The sequence below is a fragment of the Glandiceps talaboti genome, chromosome 14, assembly GCF_964340395.1.
Source record: "Glandiceps talaboti chromosome 14, keGlaTala1.1, whole genome shotgun sequence".
Classification (NCBI taxonomy): Eukaryota; Metazoa; Hemichordata; class Enteropneusta; family Spengelidae; genus Glandiceps; species Glandiceps talaboti.
The window spans coordinates 5001-19041 of record NC_135562.1 but is presented as its reverse complement, the minus strand read 5'-3'; the positions used below and the strand labels follow the sequence as shown (position 1 = coordinate 19041).

At 35.6% G+C, this 14041-nt stretch overlaps 1 protein-coding gene across 1 annotated transcript; it reads left to right on the top strand.

The window, feature by feature from the left end:
• Positions 1–1894: 1894 nt before the first annotated feature.
• On the top strand, positions 1895–11301 carry LOC144445765 (arylsulfatase B-like; the record flags this gene model as incomplete). Its single annotated transcript, XM_078135405.1, has 7 exons — positions 1895–2146; positions 2621–2804; positions 4116–4282; positions 5287–5497; positions 5791–6040; positions 9064–9227; positions 11033–11301. Coding segments are annotated over exons 1-7 (1497 nt in total), but the record flags the coding sequence as incomplete, so codon positions are not given.
• Between the last annotated feature and the right edge of the window lie 2740 nt (positions 11302–14041).

The window sequence follows — 14041 nt, the reverse complement described above, 5'->3', positions numbered from 1 at the left end:
AAAAAGTTGAAAAGTCCTTTAGTCTAAGTCTACGTTGAAGCTTTCTTACTGACGTTTCGACCCCACGTGGGCATTCTCCTTCAATTGGTCACAACACCACTTTTATCTTCCGTTAGGGTAGGTACTATTTAGGGATTTGATGTATGTGTGTGCGCGTGCGTGTGTGTGTGTCTGTGTGTGTGTGTGTGTGTGTGTGTGTATGTGTGTGTGTGTGTTACTATCTGTCTGTCATCTCAAAAACGGCTAGCTCAATGCAAACGAACTTTGGTGCACACAAGTTTTGGGGTTATAGCTAGAACTGATTAGGTATTTATAAACATACCAATGATTTGCGGTGATTAGACGATGCATTCTTAAGAAAATACGCTTTAAATTCAACATAATTTGGTCCCTGCATATATTGATGAGTGTGTGTGTCCCATAAAAGGTTCGATAAAGTAAATTGTTTTAGTTGTAACAAAGTGAACGAGTTCATAAAAGGTTGTTGATGTAGCATTTAGTTGTAATGGTCATATGCATAATTAATTATTTTGAGGAATTAAGATATCTTAGGTATGCAAGCTTCAAATTCAATATGATTTGTAAAATACACCAACCATAACAATGCGCACGTGTTCGAAATGGTTTGTTTATGTAACTGTTAGTTGTAATATTTCACATGCATAATTAATTATGGCAAGTAATTAGGCTATATTTTAAAGAATGCAGACTTCAAAATATCTACAATTTGGTACATGCATTGATATAATTTACTGATGTAGTTTTTAATTGTAATCATTCATTTGTATATAATTAATAATTATTTCGGAATACAAGCTTCAAATGCCAAATAATTTGGTGCACACTTTGATCATAACAAATGTCATGTGTCCTATTATAAAGCTAGATTATTCATTTGCATAATTAATAATTTCCGGTAGTTAGCCAATATCTTAAGTATACACACGAAATCATATTTCTTATAGTTTGGCATAACTATATACTCAGACTGCTGTCAGCTTTTGTTGTGTCACCATCTTGTTTTAGAATAACTTCAATAAAAAAATTATTGCAATGTCAATCACTTGATTTATTCCTGACGAAGACGAGCAGACGTGCCATGTGTAGTCAAAATGTCGATAATAAAGGTGTAGACTACAGGATTTGTCTACATTTAAACTCAACGCATGTGAAACTCGATTTGAGGATTAAGCACAATGTGTATAAACTCAATATGGGTTACAACCACTTATAGTGGAAAACAAGGACTAAAAGATTTGTTTGGTTCCGGTTACCCGACCCCCACCTAGTTTTTCACTGCTGACCCTAAACTTTTTTTTTACAAATAGGAGAAAAAATAATAAAACCGCGAAAATTGTGAAGCCTCGCCTGAAATAGTGGATGCGGAAACTGACAAATTAAACAGGCACTCACATATCATATCATATGAAAAAAATAAAATAAAATAAAATAAAAATCTACCTACCCCAACTATTCTAAAATTGAGCATAATCGGAAGCACACAATATTTTTTACTAGGCCTAATATAAGTCGACATTCTTTTTTGACCCTCTAACATGAGATGAAATGCTATTGCAGGTACTGAGAATTCCCAGTCACTCCTTTGTGTTTGTTACTTCCGTAGATTGACTATAGCTTGGTTTGTTCAGAATTTGAAAAAGAACTGCCGTATGTCGCAGTTCTAATCCACGTCAATCAATTTTTTAAATATCTTTTGTATTGCGATTCATTTCTCAATAAAAAAATAAATTTTTAAGAATATCAATAGGCAAGGCTCAGTCCAATCTGATTAAAAGCGCTCACAAAAGAACAAGTGACAGTAAACGTAACAGCTAGTCAAAAAGAAATCGCGAAGTGTACAATACATCGGATTTTCATCAGATCGGGCTCAGTCATGGTTTGTAGACTTCGAGCTGGCATCGTTTTTGCATTTATTTCGATTGTTTTATGTAAAAATAAGAAACCACCGCACATCATTTTTATTGTTGGTGACGACATTGGCTGGAATGATGTTGGGTATCACAATCCAGTATTCAAAACACCACATATCGATTCATTAGCCAAGAGTGGTGTTAAACTCAACAACTACTACACAGGTGAAGTATGCGTACCATCCAGGAATATGTTGATGTCCGGGAGATATGCTGTGAGTAGCATATTTATCCTTCCTTTTAGACCTGTTGAATTTAGAATCAAATAAGTATATCTATTCCATCAAACTGAATGTCATTCGAACGTTTACTGTCTGATGAAACAAGGAAGATACAAACAAAACTGTTTATGTGTGTTCATAGTGAGATAGAAGCAAACATATCATGCGCACGCGCGCTTTCAGTGTCTATATCATGTGTATATTGTTTGTGAAATTCGTAACAAAACAAAACGTTGGGTGAGATGTAAAAATCATCCTGCCGCCTAATTGAAACTCTATAGTCTTTCTGGTTTGGTAATAACTGAGTTACTGATTCTTAGGTTGTCTTCACAGACAGATCAATAAGCAGAGTACTAATTGACATACACAGGTAACTAATTGATATAACTGTCTTGTATGCATTTATTTAGTTAAAACCCTACAAATATATAGGATTTTCTTTATAAATTTTATCTTAATTGTTTTCAGATTCGTTTAGGGTTACAGAATAATGAAATAGCTGTACATCCTCGGTCTTTACCTTTGGAAGAAGTAACTATAGCAGAGAAACTCAAAGAAAGTGGATATTCAACCCATCTTGTAGGGAAGTGGCACTGTGGATTCTACAAAGACGAATGTCTACCTTATAATAGAGGATTCGATACATTCTTTGGTAAGTTTTCAGAAAACCAAATGCTATTTGATTAAAGCGTGTAAACCCGTTAGCTATACTAGAGCAAGAGAGTTAATTTTAAAGGTTAAAGGAAGTCCGTGCGGAAGGCCAGGATAAATTCGTTACGAGCTAGTGGAGCAATAGCTACAGCCAAAGCAAACTTGAACGTCCAATATTTAATATTGGAAACTTCTTTGCAGGTGGAAATGTGATTTATCAAACTGTATTAAGGACTTTCAAGCGTACAGATTATTAGTTATCGAACTGTATTAAGGACTTCCAAGCGTAAAGATTATCAGTTATCGAACTGTATTAAGGACTTTCAAGCGTACAGATTATCAGTTATCAAACTGTATTAAGGACTTTCAAGCGTACAGATTATCAGTTATCGAACTGTATTAAGGACTTTCATGCGTACAGATTATCAGTTATCGAACTGCATTAAGGACTTTCAAGCGTAAAGATTATCAGTTATTGAACTGCATTAAGGACTTTCAACCATAAAGATTATCAGTTATCGAACTGTATTAAGGACTTTCAAGCGTAAAGATTATCAGTTATCGAACTGTGTTAAGGACTTTCAAGCGTAAAGATTATCAGTTATCGAACTGTATTAAGGACTTTCAAGCGTAACGATTATCAGTTATCGAACTGTATTAAGGACTTTCAAGTGTACAGATTATCAGTTATCGAACTGTATTAAGGACTTTCAAGCGTACAGAGTATCAGTTATTGAACTGTATTAAGGACTTTCAAGTGTACAGATTATCAGTTATCGAACTGATTAAGATTGAATTATTTATTGCTTTTATCTTACCGAATATCATATCGGGAAATTTCAAACTAATCATTGTTATGATATTTCCCGTTCATTGCTATGTTTATGCCAAACAGGAAATCATTTCCAAAATCAAATGTTGATATTACAAATGCATGAATAAGATGTGTAGTCGCTTCCTGTGTCAAATACTTCATTCCAATATTTCTAATGTGGTAGTTTGCAGATGCTCATTTTCAGTCCAATGTAGCTCCAAAGTAGAAAGTCTTAGGTGATTCAAAGAAAATGACCTCTGTTTTGTCTGGGTTGAGTTTCATTAAATTACAAATGGTGACCACTTTAAGTGCCACATCGTGCTTTTTGTCAAGGCAACATGATGAATAAATAATGCAACAGGCAGTGTACTTAGTTACAGCTTTTGTTTAACATATCCGTTTATAGTTCATTTATTTTGTCCAGAATATCATAAGATGCCTTTGAATATTATCAAAAGAGATTCAGGTAATACATGTCATTAAAACTATTTTTTCTAGGTTATGTATCAGCGGCAGTGGACCACTTTACACACAAGTACAATGATCGCATATGGGACTTAAGAAATATTACAGCCAATGAAGGACCACGATATAACGGAAGTTATTCAACACATTTATTCACCAGGGAGGCTGAACGATTGATAAAACAACATGACTCTGATAAGGTAGACATCCCATTTACAACACATATATTCTATCTATCAAGTTCAACATTACCACCATTTTTGTGTACATTCTCTTATATATCACTTGATCAAACTTGTAAACAAAGTAGTAGAAATCATCAGTATTGAAACTATAAATATACTTTAACACGCAATTGCGAGTGTTATGATCATATTTAACATCTACCAATCTGTAACTGCAAAACGTACTTTGTGATAGTTTTAATTTCTTTTACAGCGTTAACCTTTATGACCAGGGTTAGGTAAACAAACGGATGACGACGGAGAATCAACCTAACCCTTAAGCTCCACTCAGCTGTCGCTGACAGCGGAGCTAAAAAGCTACTGTAACAGCACTTTCAGAATGTAGCCACATACCTTGTATGAAGAGGCAACTAGTCAAGCCACGTTCAGCCATTTCTAAACTCATTAAATAAGTTGCCAATTAGCTCTCGTACATAATCAAATATATATTGTCTGGTATAACTTGTTGGATGCGACCACTCCTCATTATCTTTTTCGTCTTCTTCAGCTGTATGCTTACCCTTGACAACTTCGACTCTCTTCAGATATGCGTCTTCTGAAAATAAAATATCTCACTAAAAGGTTTACTAAACGACCCTTCTCTTACACAGGTCACTGCTCCTTCAATCAGGGCAAACTTCTCCATCTTCGTCATCTGCACGCTAAGCCATCTTCCTAGCTGTTGTGCTTTTAAAACTCATCCCATGTAATTATAGCTTCATTCTTCTCAATCTGTCTTTCTGTGCTGTTGCCATTATTCCAAATGTCATTCCATGTCTCCCTTTTTTGTTAGCGCCTGGACATCTCTCGACAACAGTGCATTACAAATGCTCTTTCTTTTTATGATTGTTAAAACTGCTGCTAGAAATATTTCATCGTGTACCTGGCTCTTTTATGCTTAGCTACTAATCGCCGTACTTAGCACAGCTTGGTATTATTTTGAATTTTAATCAACTGTATTTATACTTACTTTCACACAGCCACTGTTTCTTTATTTAGCATACACGTCCAACCATGAACCACTGGAAGTTCCTCCCCATTACAAAAATCCATTTAGATCTAAGATAAAGGACAAGAAAAGATTGACATTGGCAGCCATGTCGTATTGTCTGGATGATGGTATTGGAAGTGTGATCGGTACATTGAAATCAAAGGGTCTCTATGATAACAGTGTAATAGTGTTCATATCCGGTGAGTTAATCTGAATTGTATTGTTGTATGTCAGTATAGATAGTTGGCTTTTGTCTCATCTATGGGCAACTTTGCTTTCGTTAAAGTTCTAATGATTTTGACTTTATGTGTTTTAAGCTGCACGTGTAATTGTAGTTAAGATGGACAGACCCAAAGAATACTTCACCTAATGTAATGTACATATTGTATATTCTAGCTTGTGCCTACTCACGAATACGAATCTAGATTAAATGTCAGTGAAATCGTTACCACTATTGAGTAACCCAGTAAAAATGTTTGGATTTCTTTTGCAGACAATGGAGGTGATATTATGTATGGTGGCAACAACTGGCCACTGAAAGGTTCTAAAGCAACCTTGTGGGAAGGCGGGGTTCGTGTGCCTGCTTTTGTGACCAGCCCTTTGCTAAAACAAGAAGTGCGAGGGACAGTATGCAATAAGCTTTTCCATGTTACTGATTGGTTTCCAACACTTGTTCACCTTGCAGGGGGTAACCTAGATGGAACAAAGCCGTTAGATGGCTTTAATCAATGGGAAACAATAAGGTGTAGAATTTTCATCTTTCTTACTGGTTATAAAACGCATCATACACAAAGGTTACACTAGCTATATTACAGGACGCGTACAGCCATTGCTAGAGTGCAGTTTTGAATTTGGTAGTTATTTTTAACTGTAGATTTTGGCTTTAAAATCGAAGCTCTCCTGAGCAGCAGAGTCCAGGCACAGATTAAAGAGAGGGTGAAAGAGGGGGGTCTGGGTCACAAATCACGGGGAATAAAGTAGTTATTCATGAATATTGGATATTAAAATAGGCCTATCATGAATTACGGAATATAACGTACTTTGTGCTCCATGCACAAGTGATAAGATACTGTTCATAGTGTACTATGTCAAATGAAACCAGATTTAAACTGAATGCCTCTCGTAAAGGAATCACTAATTATGAAAATTACTCATTAAAGGTAAAAGTTGTATCAACAAAGTTCATAGGACAGGTGCGTATTATTATGGTTGATATATGTACCATATTATAATATTATATGAAATTTGAAGCTTGAAATTTTAAGATACAGCCTAGTTACCTAAAATCGTTAATTATGCAAATGTTTGATTAAAACTGTAAGCTATATCAACAAATTTTACAGGATGTACCCACTTTGTTATGGTTAACATTATGTACTAAATGATATTGAAATTCAAGTATGTATTCTTAAGATACATCCTAATTACTGAAAATAATTAATTATGCAAATTAGTCATTAACACTGTAAGGTACATCAACAAACTTTATAAGGTGTGTGGACTTTGTTATGCTTAATATATGGAGTAAATTGTATTGAAATTGAAGTGTACATTCGTAAGATATAGCCTAATTACCGAAAATCATTAATTATACAAATTATTCATTAACACTGTTAGGTACATCAAAGGTACATCATTAATAGGACAAATGCACTTTCTTATGTTTAACGAATATACTAAATTATATTGAAATTGAAGTATGCAGTCTTGAGATATTGCATAATTAGTTGATTTCATTGATATGCAAATTTATCTAATTAACATGAACTGATATCGCTCAAAACCTAATCATGTCTAGCCATTGCCCCAAACATTGTGTGTACCTAATTTCAGTATAATTGAGCCAGTCGTTCTTAAGAAAATGATGACACAGACAGACAGACAGACAGACAGACAGACAGACAGACAGACAGACAGACAGACACACACACACACACACACACACACACACAGACGGACATATGACAGTTCACACAGACAGATATACCCCTTTTAATACCTTCCGTATCCTTACGGGAGGTAAACATGTCATGTTGCCTCTACAACATGACATAGACTATACCTATGTCTAGGCAAAGATGTAGATACATGATATGTGAAAGAAGTGTCATCGTGCTGCACCTGGTCATGTACACAGACAATCATAAACATATGATCTCAATTTTACAAACTGCATGCATAAATGTTAGGGCTTTGTTGTCGAGCGGCAGAAACGGGGAGCAAGTCTAAACCGAATATCATATTCTGATAATTGGTCTATACTAGTTCAGCTTCTCCCCGGGTATATTTTCTGAAGATAGATTTACTGACAAAACCTCATTGTATGCATTGTGGTTTACCTGTAGTGTAAATGTTAAGGTTTAAGGGAACGCGAACGAGCAGTATCAGTATCGAGAAAATATTTTGATCAAAATTGTTTCCACACCGCACCGCACCACACCCCATTCCATTGTGCTCTTCAAAACACCCCCCCTCCCCGCCAAACAATATCCAGGGATTTTTATTTTTATATGTTCATTTGTACGATACATATATTCTACAAACATATCCTACATTAAAGTAGCAGGGACAATCACTTCCTGAATCCCCTATAGAGTTCTTAACAATTTAAAAGTGGGATTCGCAAGGAGAAATCTCAATTGACCACTAAGATATACTTAGGACTGTGGTAAGGAGTAGATGAGAGGGAATGTTTCCCTCCCACACTGTATTCAATAACACGAAGTCGGAGGCCATTTAGAAGGCATAAATGATCAAACCATACACATGATTTATAGGCATAGAATACTTGGATATGGTCTTCAATATCTCTATTATCATGCATGCTGTATATAAAGGTTTTTCCCATGTTAATTATACTAATCAATTAACACTTGCTTACTATGTATGTTCATGGAACAATAAAGGAAGGTAGTCAAGTACTATAATCCACTTCAGTTCCTAATGATAGATATACTAGATGTACACGTGGTAGTGTTTTTTTAAAATGTATACCTATAGTCAGTGTATATTATTCAGTTTGTATTTGAACATACACACATCAATTCTGTTTATATTGAATAAGTTTTATGATCAAAGGGTGGTTCTAAAAAAAAATCATTTTCGAACTTCAGACCTATCATAAGACCTGTTACTTCCATGGAGTTTTGAACAAACTGTATTTCATGAATATCATATTTTCTCTTTATTTATGCGAATAAATGAAACCTCATGTTCTGCCATGTTCCACCATTTAGATCCCCCCTGTAGATTTTTTCTAAGGCTTACGTTGTCCAGCATAACATTCTGTGCAAGAGTATCAAACATTATTTCTGTTGCAATTATTTCCCTGTTCAGTGTGTTTTGCTACACTATTACCAACCATCGCCTTTGATCTATAAAGATTTAACAGACATTCAGTAATCAACTAGTTGAGCCTAACTAATCTCCCAAGATATATCGTGTGACCCTAATGAAAGGTGTTTGCTTGTAGCATAATTATAGTACATGAAAGAATCAAATAAAAGGATATGGTTCATTATGTGCAATAAGGTGTTGCAAATCGTCTAATGAAATATCACATGTACATTATATTGCATTACAGTGAAAGTGCAAGGACGAACAGTACATGGTTCATTGTGCGCAATAAGGTGTTGTAAACCGTCTAACGAAATATCATATTATATTGCATTACAGTGAAAGTGCAATAACGAACAGTACATGGTTCATCGTGCGCAATAAGATGTTGCAAACTGTCTAACGAAATATCATATATATTGCATTACAGTGAATATAAGAGTAAAAGAACGATCAGAAAGGACGCATTGATTGCAATGAACCAACTTCGCATGTATCCAACTCATAAAACTGAAGAATTTGACTCCAAAAACACATCTTTTGATATTGGAATGCATGCTGCAATAAGAGCTGGTAAATGGAAACTGTTGACAGGTATGTAGGTCTTATTTAAGATGTATACAAATATTTAAAACAAACAAACAAACAAACAAACAAACAAACAAACAAACAAAACAAACAAACAAACAAACAAACGTTATTTGTAGTATCGAAAAAACCCACGTTTGGTATATTACAAGTATACTTGGTCACATATATGAAAGTAAGATCTGTTTTGTATATTCTCTTTGTGACAACCTTGGTTGGGTTTTCACTTTCGTGATATATTTTCATCCAATATAAAATACAATTATGGCACCCTCATTATTTACAGGAGAGAGGGGTCGAGGGCCAGGGGAATTATGGGGTGGGTCACTTTTTACAAATCGGCCCTCGTGGAGGGTCATATTTTAGGAAATGGAAATTAGGGGAAGGCCATTTACTTTTCTCCTTTTTAAAAAATCAAACTTCGCATTAACTTGTGGTTTTGGCAAGATCCAACTGCTGCCTACGGTTTCGAATGTCACTGCTACCACATCCCACCACTGCCACCATTGTAAAGTAATATAATAACATATCAGTTAAATGCAGTGAGTTAACAGCTAGTTGTGGTGTGAGGAGAGGAGTGGGTCTCACATTAATAAAGGGGAAACAGCATGGCAAGATTTTGGGGATAATGATTGAGGTGGAGATAATGACCTCAGTCTTGAGGTTTCCAGTTGTGCACTCATCTGGTCTTTAGGAGTTCTGGACTCCAGCTCAGCTAATTAGATCCAAAGATAGGCGTACATTCACATAGTAATAGTAGGAAACAACAAGTGCCTTTAAAACTATAAATGTGGTGGATCTTACTACAGAAAAAATGTTTGTCTCTGATGGAATTCTAACCCAGGACCTCCTGACTACTACTGAGCTCTAACAACTACTCCACAGAAAGACGATATTAAAAGAATTTCCTTGAAATATTTGAACATGAACATGGGGAGACTCATATATTAGAGAATGGAAATTGAGGGAGTGTCAATCACATTTTATGCCACAGACCAAACTAGATTTTCCCCGGAAATATAAATACCATTCACTTACAATTATTTTTAACGAGGTAAAAATGAAATTCATGTTGGTTGTTGAAATATCCAGTCCACTTCACACATCACACCTCATTTAAACTCTTAGGGAGATTTGAAGTTTGAAGCACATATGATCACATTTTACAAAAGAAGTAACCACATCAATGGTTTTCACAAATAGCATCGATATATTCATTGACATTGATATTTACATGATATACACTGTATGAGACAATCATTTGTGCTAGCCTTGTGTATTTAGAAACCATCACGAATTTCTATCCTCGGGAATAGGTTATGTCATTCATTCAGAGATTGTTATATCTGATCTAGATGCTTGAACTATGATCCATCCGGTATAACTAGTTTTAACATTTACGACAAAACAGCATTTATGCAGAGAATGATACTCAATAGAATTGTGGCTACTTGACTAGTTCCCATATCCCTTTAACAGATATAAAAACTAAGGAAAGTAATGATTTTATGTGTATGCATCCATGGGAAAGCTGACCAGAATGTTTGAAAACCCTTGGAGTTGTGTTTTATATTTATAAAATATTTGCTCATTAGACAATAATGGTATTGGGTCATGAAATATATTAAAGATTTTTTGTCAATTTCTGGCTTATATCAGCTCTAAGTGTTTGTTATTCTGCTACCTTTTTGCTTGGTTTATATCATGATTTATCGTTAGCTATTCGAGATCAATACTACAGAATAATACCACAGAACTCTCTGTATTTCCGATGTGTTTTAAACATTTTGATTTATTTCTTGTATGTCAAGGTGGGCCTGGTGAACATATTTGGAGTCCGCCTATGGAAATGAATAAAAAAAATGTACCAGACAATGGCCCTGTTCCCTACAGTTCAGTGTATCTTTACGATATCGAGAATGACCCAGAGGAGAGGATCAACCTTGCATCACGTAAGACAGATGTAGTGAAGAAGATACTACAACTACTTGGCAAATACCTCAAAGGAGCTATTGCGCCAAATGTAACAATTAAACCAAAGATCAATTATGATAAAATGGGTAATCTACTTGGCCCTTGGGTAAAGTAAATGATATATGTATCTCGGTAATAACGAAAATAAAACGAAACAAACAACTGTAGTACCATAAACCTATTATGTAATGTAAATTTTATTAGTATATTTCTAAGTTATACTTTGCCTTGATCTGAATCATTTCATTTTTAATTATTAGAGTATGTTACACGTCATTGCATGTGTTTGGTATAAATTAATAATTTATTTAATTGTAAGTTATATTTAACTTACTGCTCAAGCTTTGAACTTGTTCCTGTTAACTTCATAATTTGCTGTTTTACTAGTCTTACGAAGTCATGTATTGAATACTCTCAATGCATGCAAAGGGTGCGTGGTACTTTATATCGCAGAAGAATACGTAATTAAACACATGAAACAGATTTCATGGGTAAAGTATACAAACAGTAGAACTTGGTAGGGGTTATGGTTAGGATAGGGTTAGGGTTAGGTAAACAAGAAACGTGTCAATGGTACCATGAACTGTTGCACATGGGAAAGTAATATGATGTATGTTCAAAAGAGTGTGTTCTGTGTAGGTAGGAGTTTATACATGGTTTACACAATCGAATGTGTATCAAATTGATTGATTGTCGGGGTTTTCTGGCTAATTACCGGACGTAGTGTGCGATATGTGCACACAGTTATGTGGACTTGTGAAATATGGGTAGTTGGCGGGCTTCAAACTGCTGTGTGAAAATGTACGAGGAACATTACGATCTGAAAAATTGGGAAGTGACAAAATGAATGTGGGTTATGGAGTGGGGGGGGGGGATAGACGTAAAAAGGTGAAATTCTCTTGATAATTTGAATTTATAAAGTTTCCAGTTCAAGTTGAAGGGGTGGGGGAAGGTCTGTAAGGGTTAATAGTGATAAGGGTGGGGGTTAGCTAGGACTTGGTTAAAGTTAAAAAATGCAGAATTGGCGGGAAAAACAAGGTGGCAAAGAATTTGACAAGCTATTGGTAAGGGCGGGTTATAAAGGGTGGACACATTTGTAGAGCGACAGATTATGTAGTAAAATTTGGGTGTTTATTCACGTTTAGTGATCTTCTGCGAGGGTTTGCATCAGTGTAGAGTGCCTGGATTTGATGTCCATAAAGGACGTTGGGCTGTTGAGAGTTCCAGCTCCATAGTGATGGGTATACAAACATCTCAAGGAACAGGTTCATCATGTAGCTATACGTCATCTTGAAGGTATATCAGAAAGGTGACTGGTGTTCAAATACAGCAACAGCTTGAGGGTTTCGTATCCGTGAAGAGTATCGGGGTCCGATGTCCTTACAGTAAATGCTTGTATGTGGTGGGTGATGGTATAAAACCTTACATCTGTAGTAGAGTACTAAGGTGGTAGATGTAAAAGTAACAATGCTAATTGTGTATTGTCAGGGTATAGGTAGGTAAAGGGGATGAACTGACTCATACATGGAGAGACTGACACAGAATGACATGGTCGAAGGTAAATGCATGGCGAGAATGGATATGCTAAAGTCACAGTTTATACAAGGTTTACACAATCGAATGTGTAGCAAATGGATTGTTGGGATTTCCAGGCTATTATCAGAAGTAGTGTACGATATGGGCACACATCTATGTGGACTCATGAAATATGGGTAGTTGGCGGGCTTCAAACTGAGGTGTGTAAATGCATGGGGAACATTACGATCTGAAAGATCGGGAAGTGACAAAATGAATGTGGGTTATGGAGTGTGGAAGAAATAGGAGAAAAAGGGTGGAATTCTCCTGATAATTTGAATTAAAGTTGCCATTTGAAGGGGTGGGGAAGGCTTGTAAGGGTTAGTGGGAGGGTTCGGGTTCGGTTATACTTATATTAGTGTAAGGGTTATGGTTGGCCATGGGGTTAGGGTTCGGGTTCGGGTTAGGGTTAGGGTGAAAACTACACTCAATATGTAAAGTGTTATTATATGTAATCAAGCTAGGTATTAGATTTTGTTTTATGAAACATAAGGTCCATAATTTGCGGTTATGAGATAGAGATCATATTTCGTTTGTGAAATCATAAATTATTGAGAAGTCAATCAAATCTCATAATGAGTGACTCCTCCTAGAAATAGGACGTAGACGACTATACCCTTATCATGTGGCTTACTGTATTGTAGAAGGCATACTTATTAAATGCTATTGTACTAGAACAGGCGAGTATAATAACAATAACAATGTGTATTTATAATGCACCAGTTCTCCTAATAAATTCCAGACACTCGCATGTGTATGTACATATAGTGCTCTTTTCCTGTATTGATTGTCTGAAAGAAACTAGCATAAAATGTGAAAGTAAGGAAAATTTGACCATACATGATACTAGTAGAATAAACCTTCACCATCTAAATTGTTTGATTTGTTTTAACTTTAATAACTTGGTCATAGATATTTCCTTTGTGGTGACAATGGAACATCTTTTTAGCACAACTGACTAATGAAGTTCAGTAATACTATAGGCATGGTGTGGTGTCAGTCTGTCCATCCGTCCGTCCGTCTGTCCTTCCGTCCGTCCGTCTGTCTGTCTGCCTGTCTGCCTGCCTTCCTTCCTGCGTCTGTCTGTCTGTCTGTGTATGTATGTATGTATGTATGTATGTATGTATGTATGTATGTATGTATGTATGTATGTATGTATGTATGGTTGAAGGAGCAAGGACTTAATACATGCACTCATTTTGACCACTCCAAAATTGTTTTTGTTTGTTTATTAAATGGCCTCCATTGGAAAGAGTGTATGTCATGTGCTA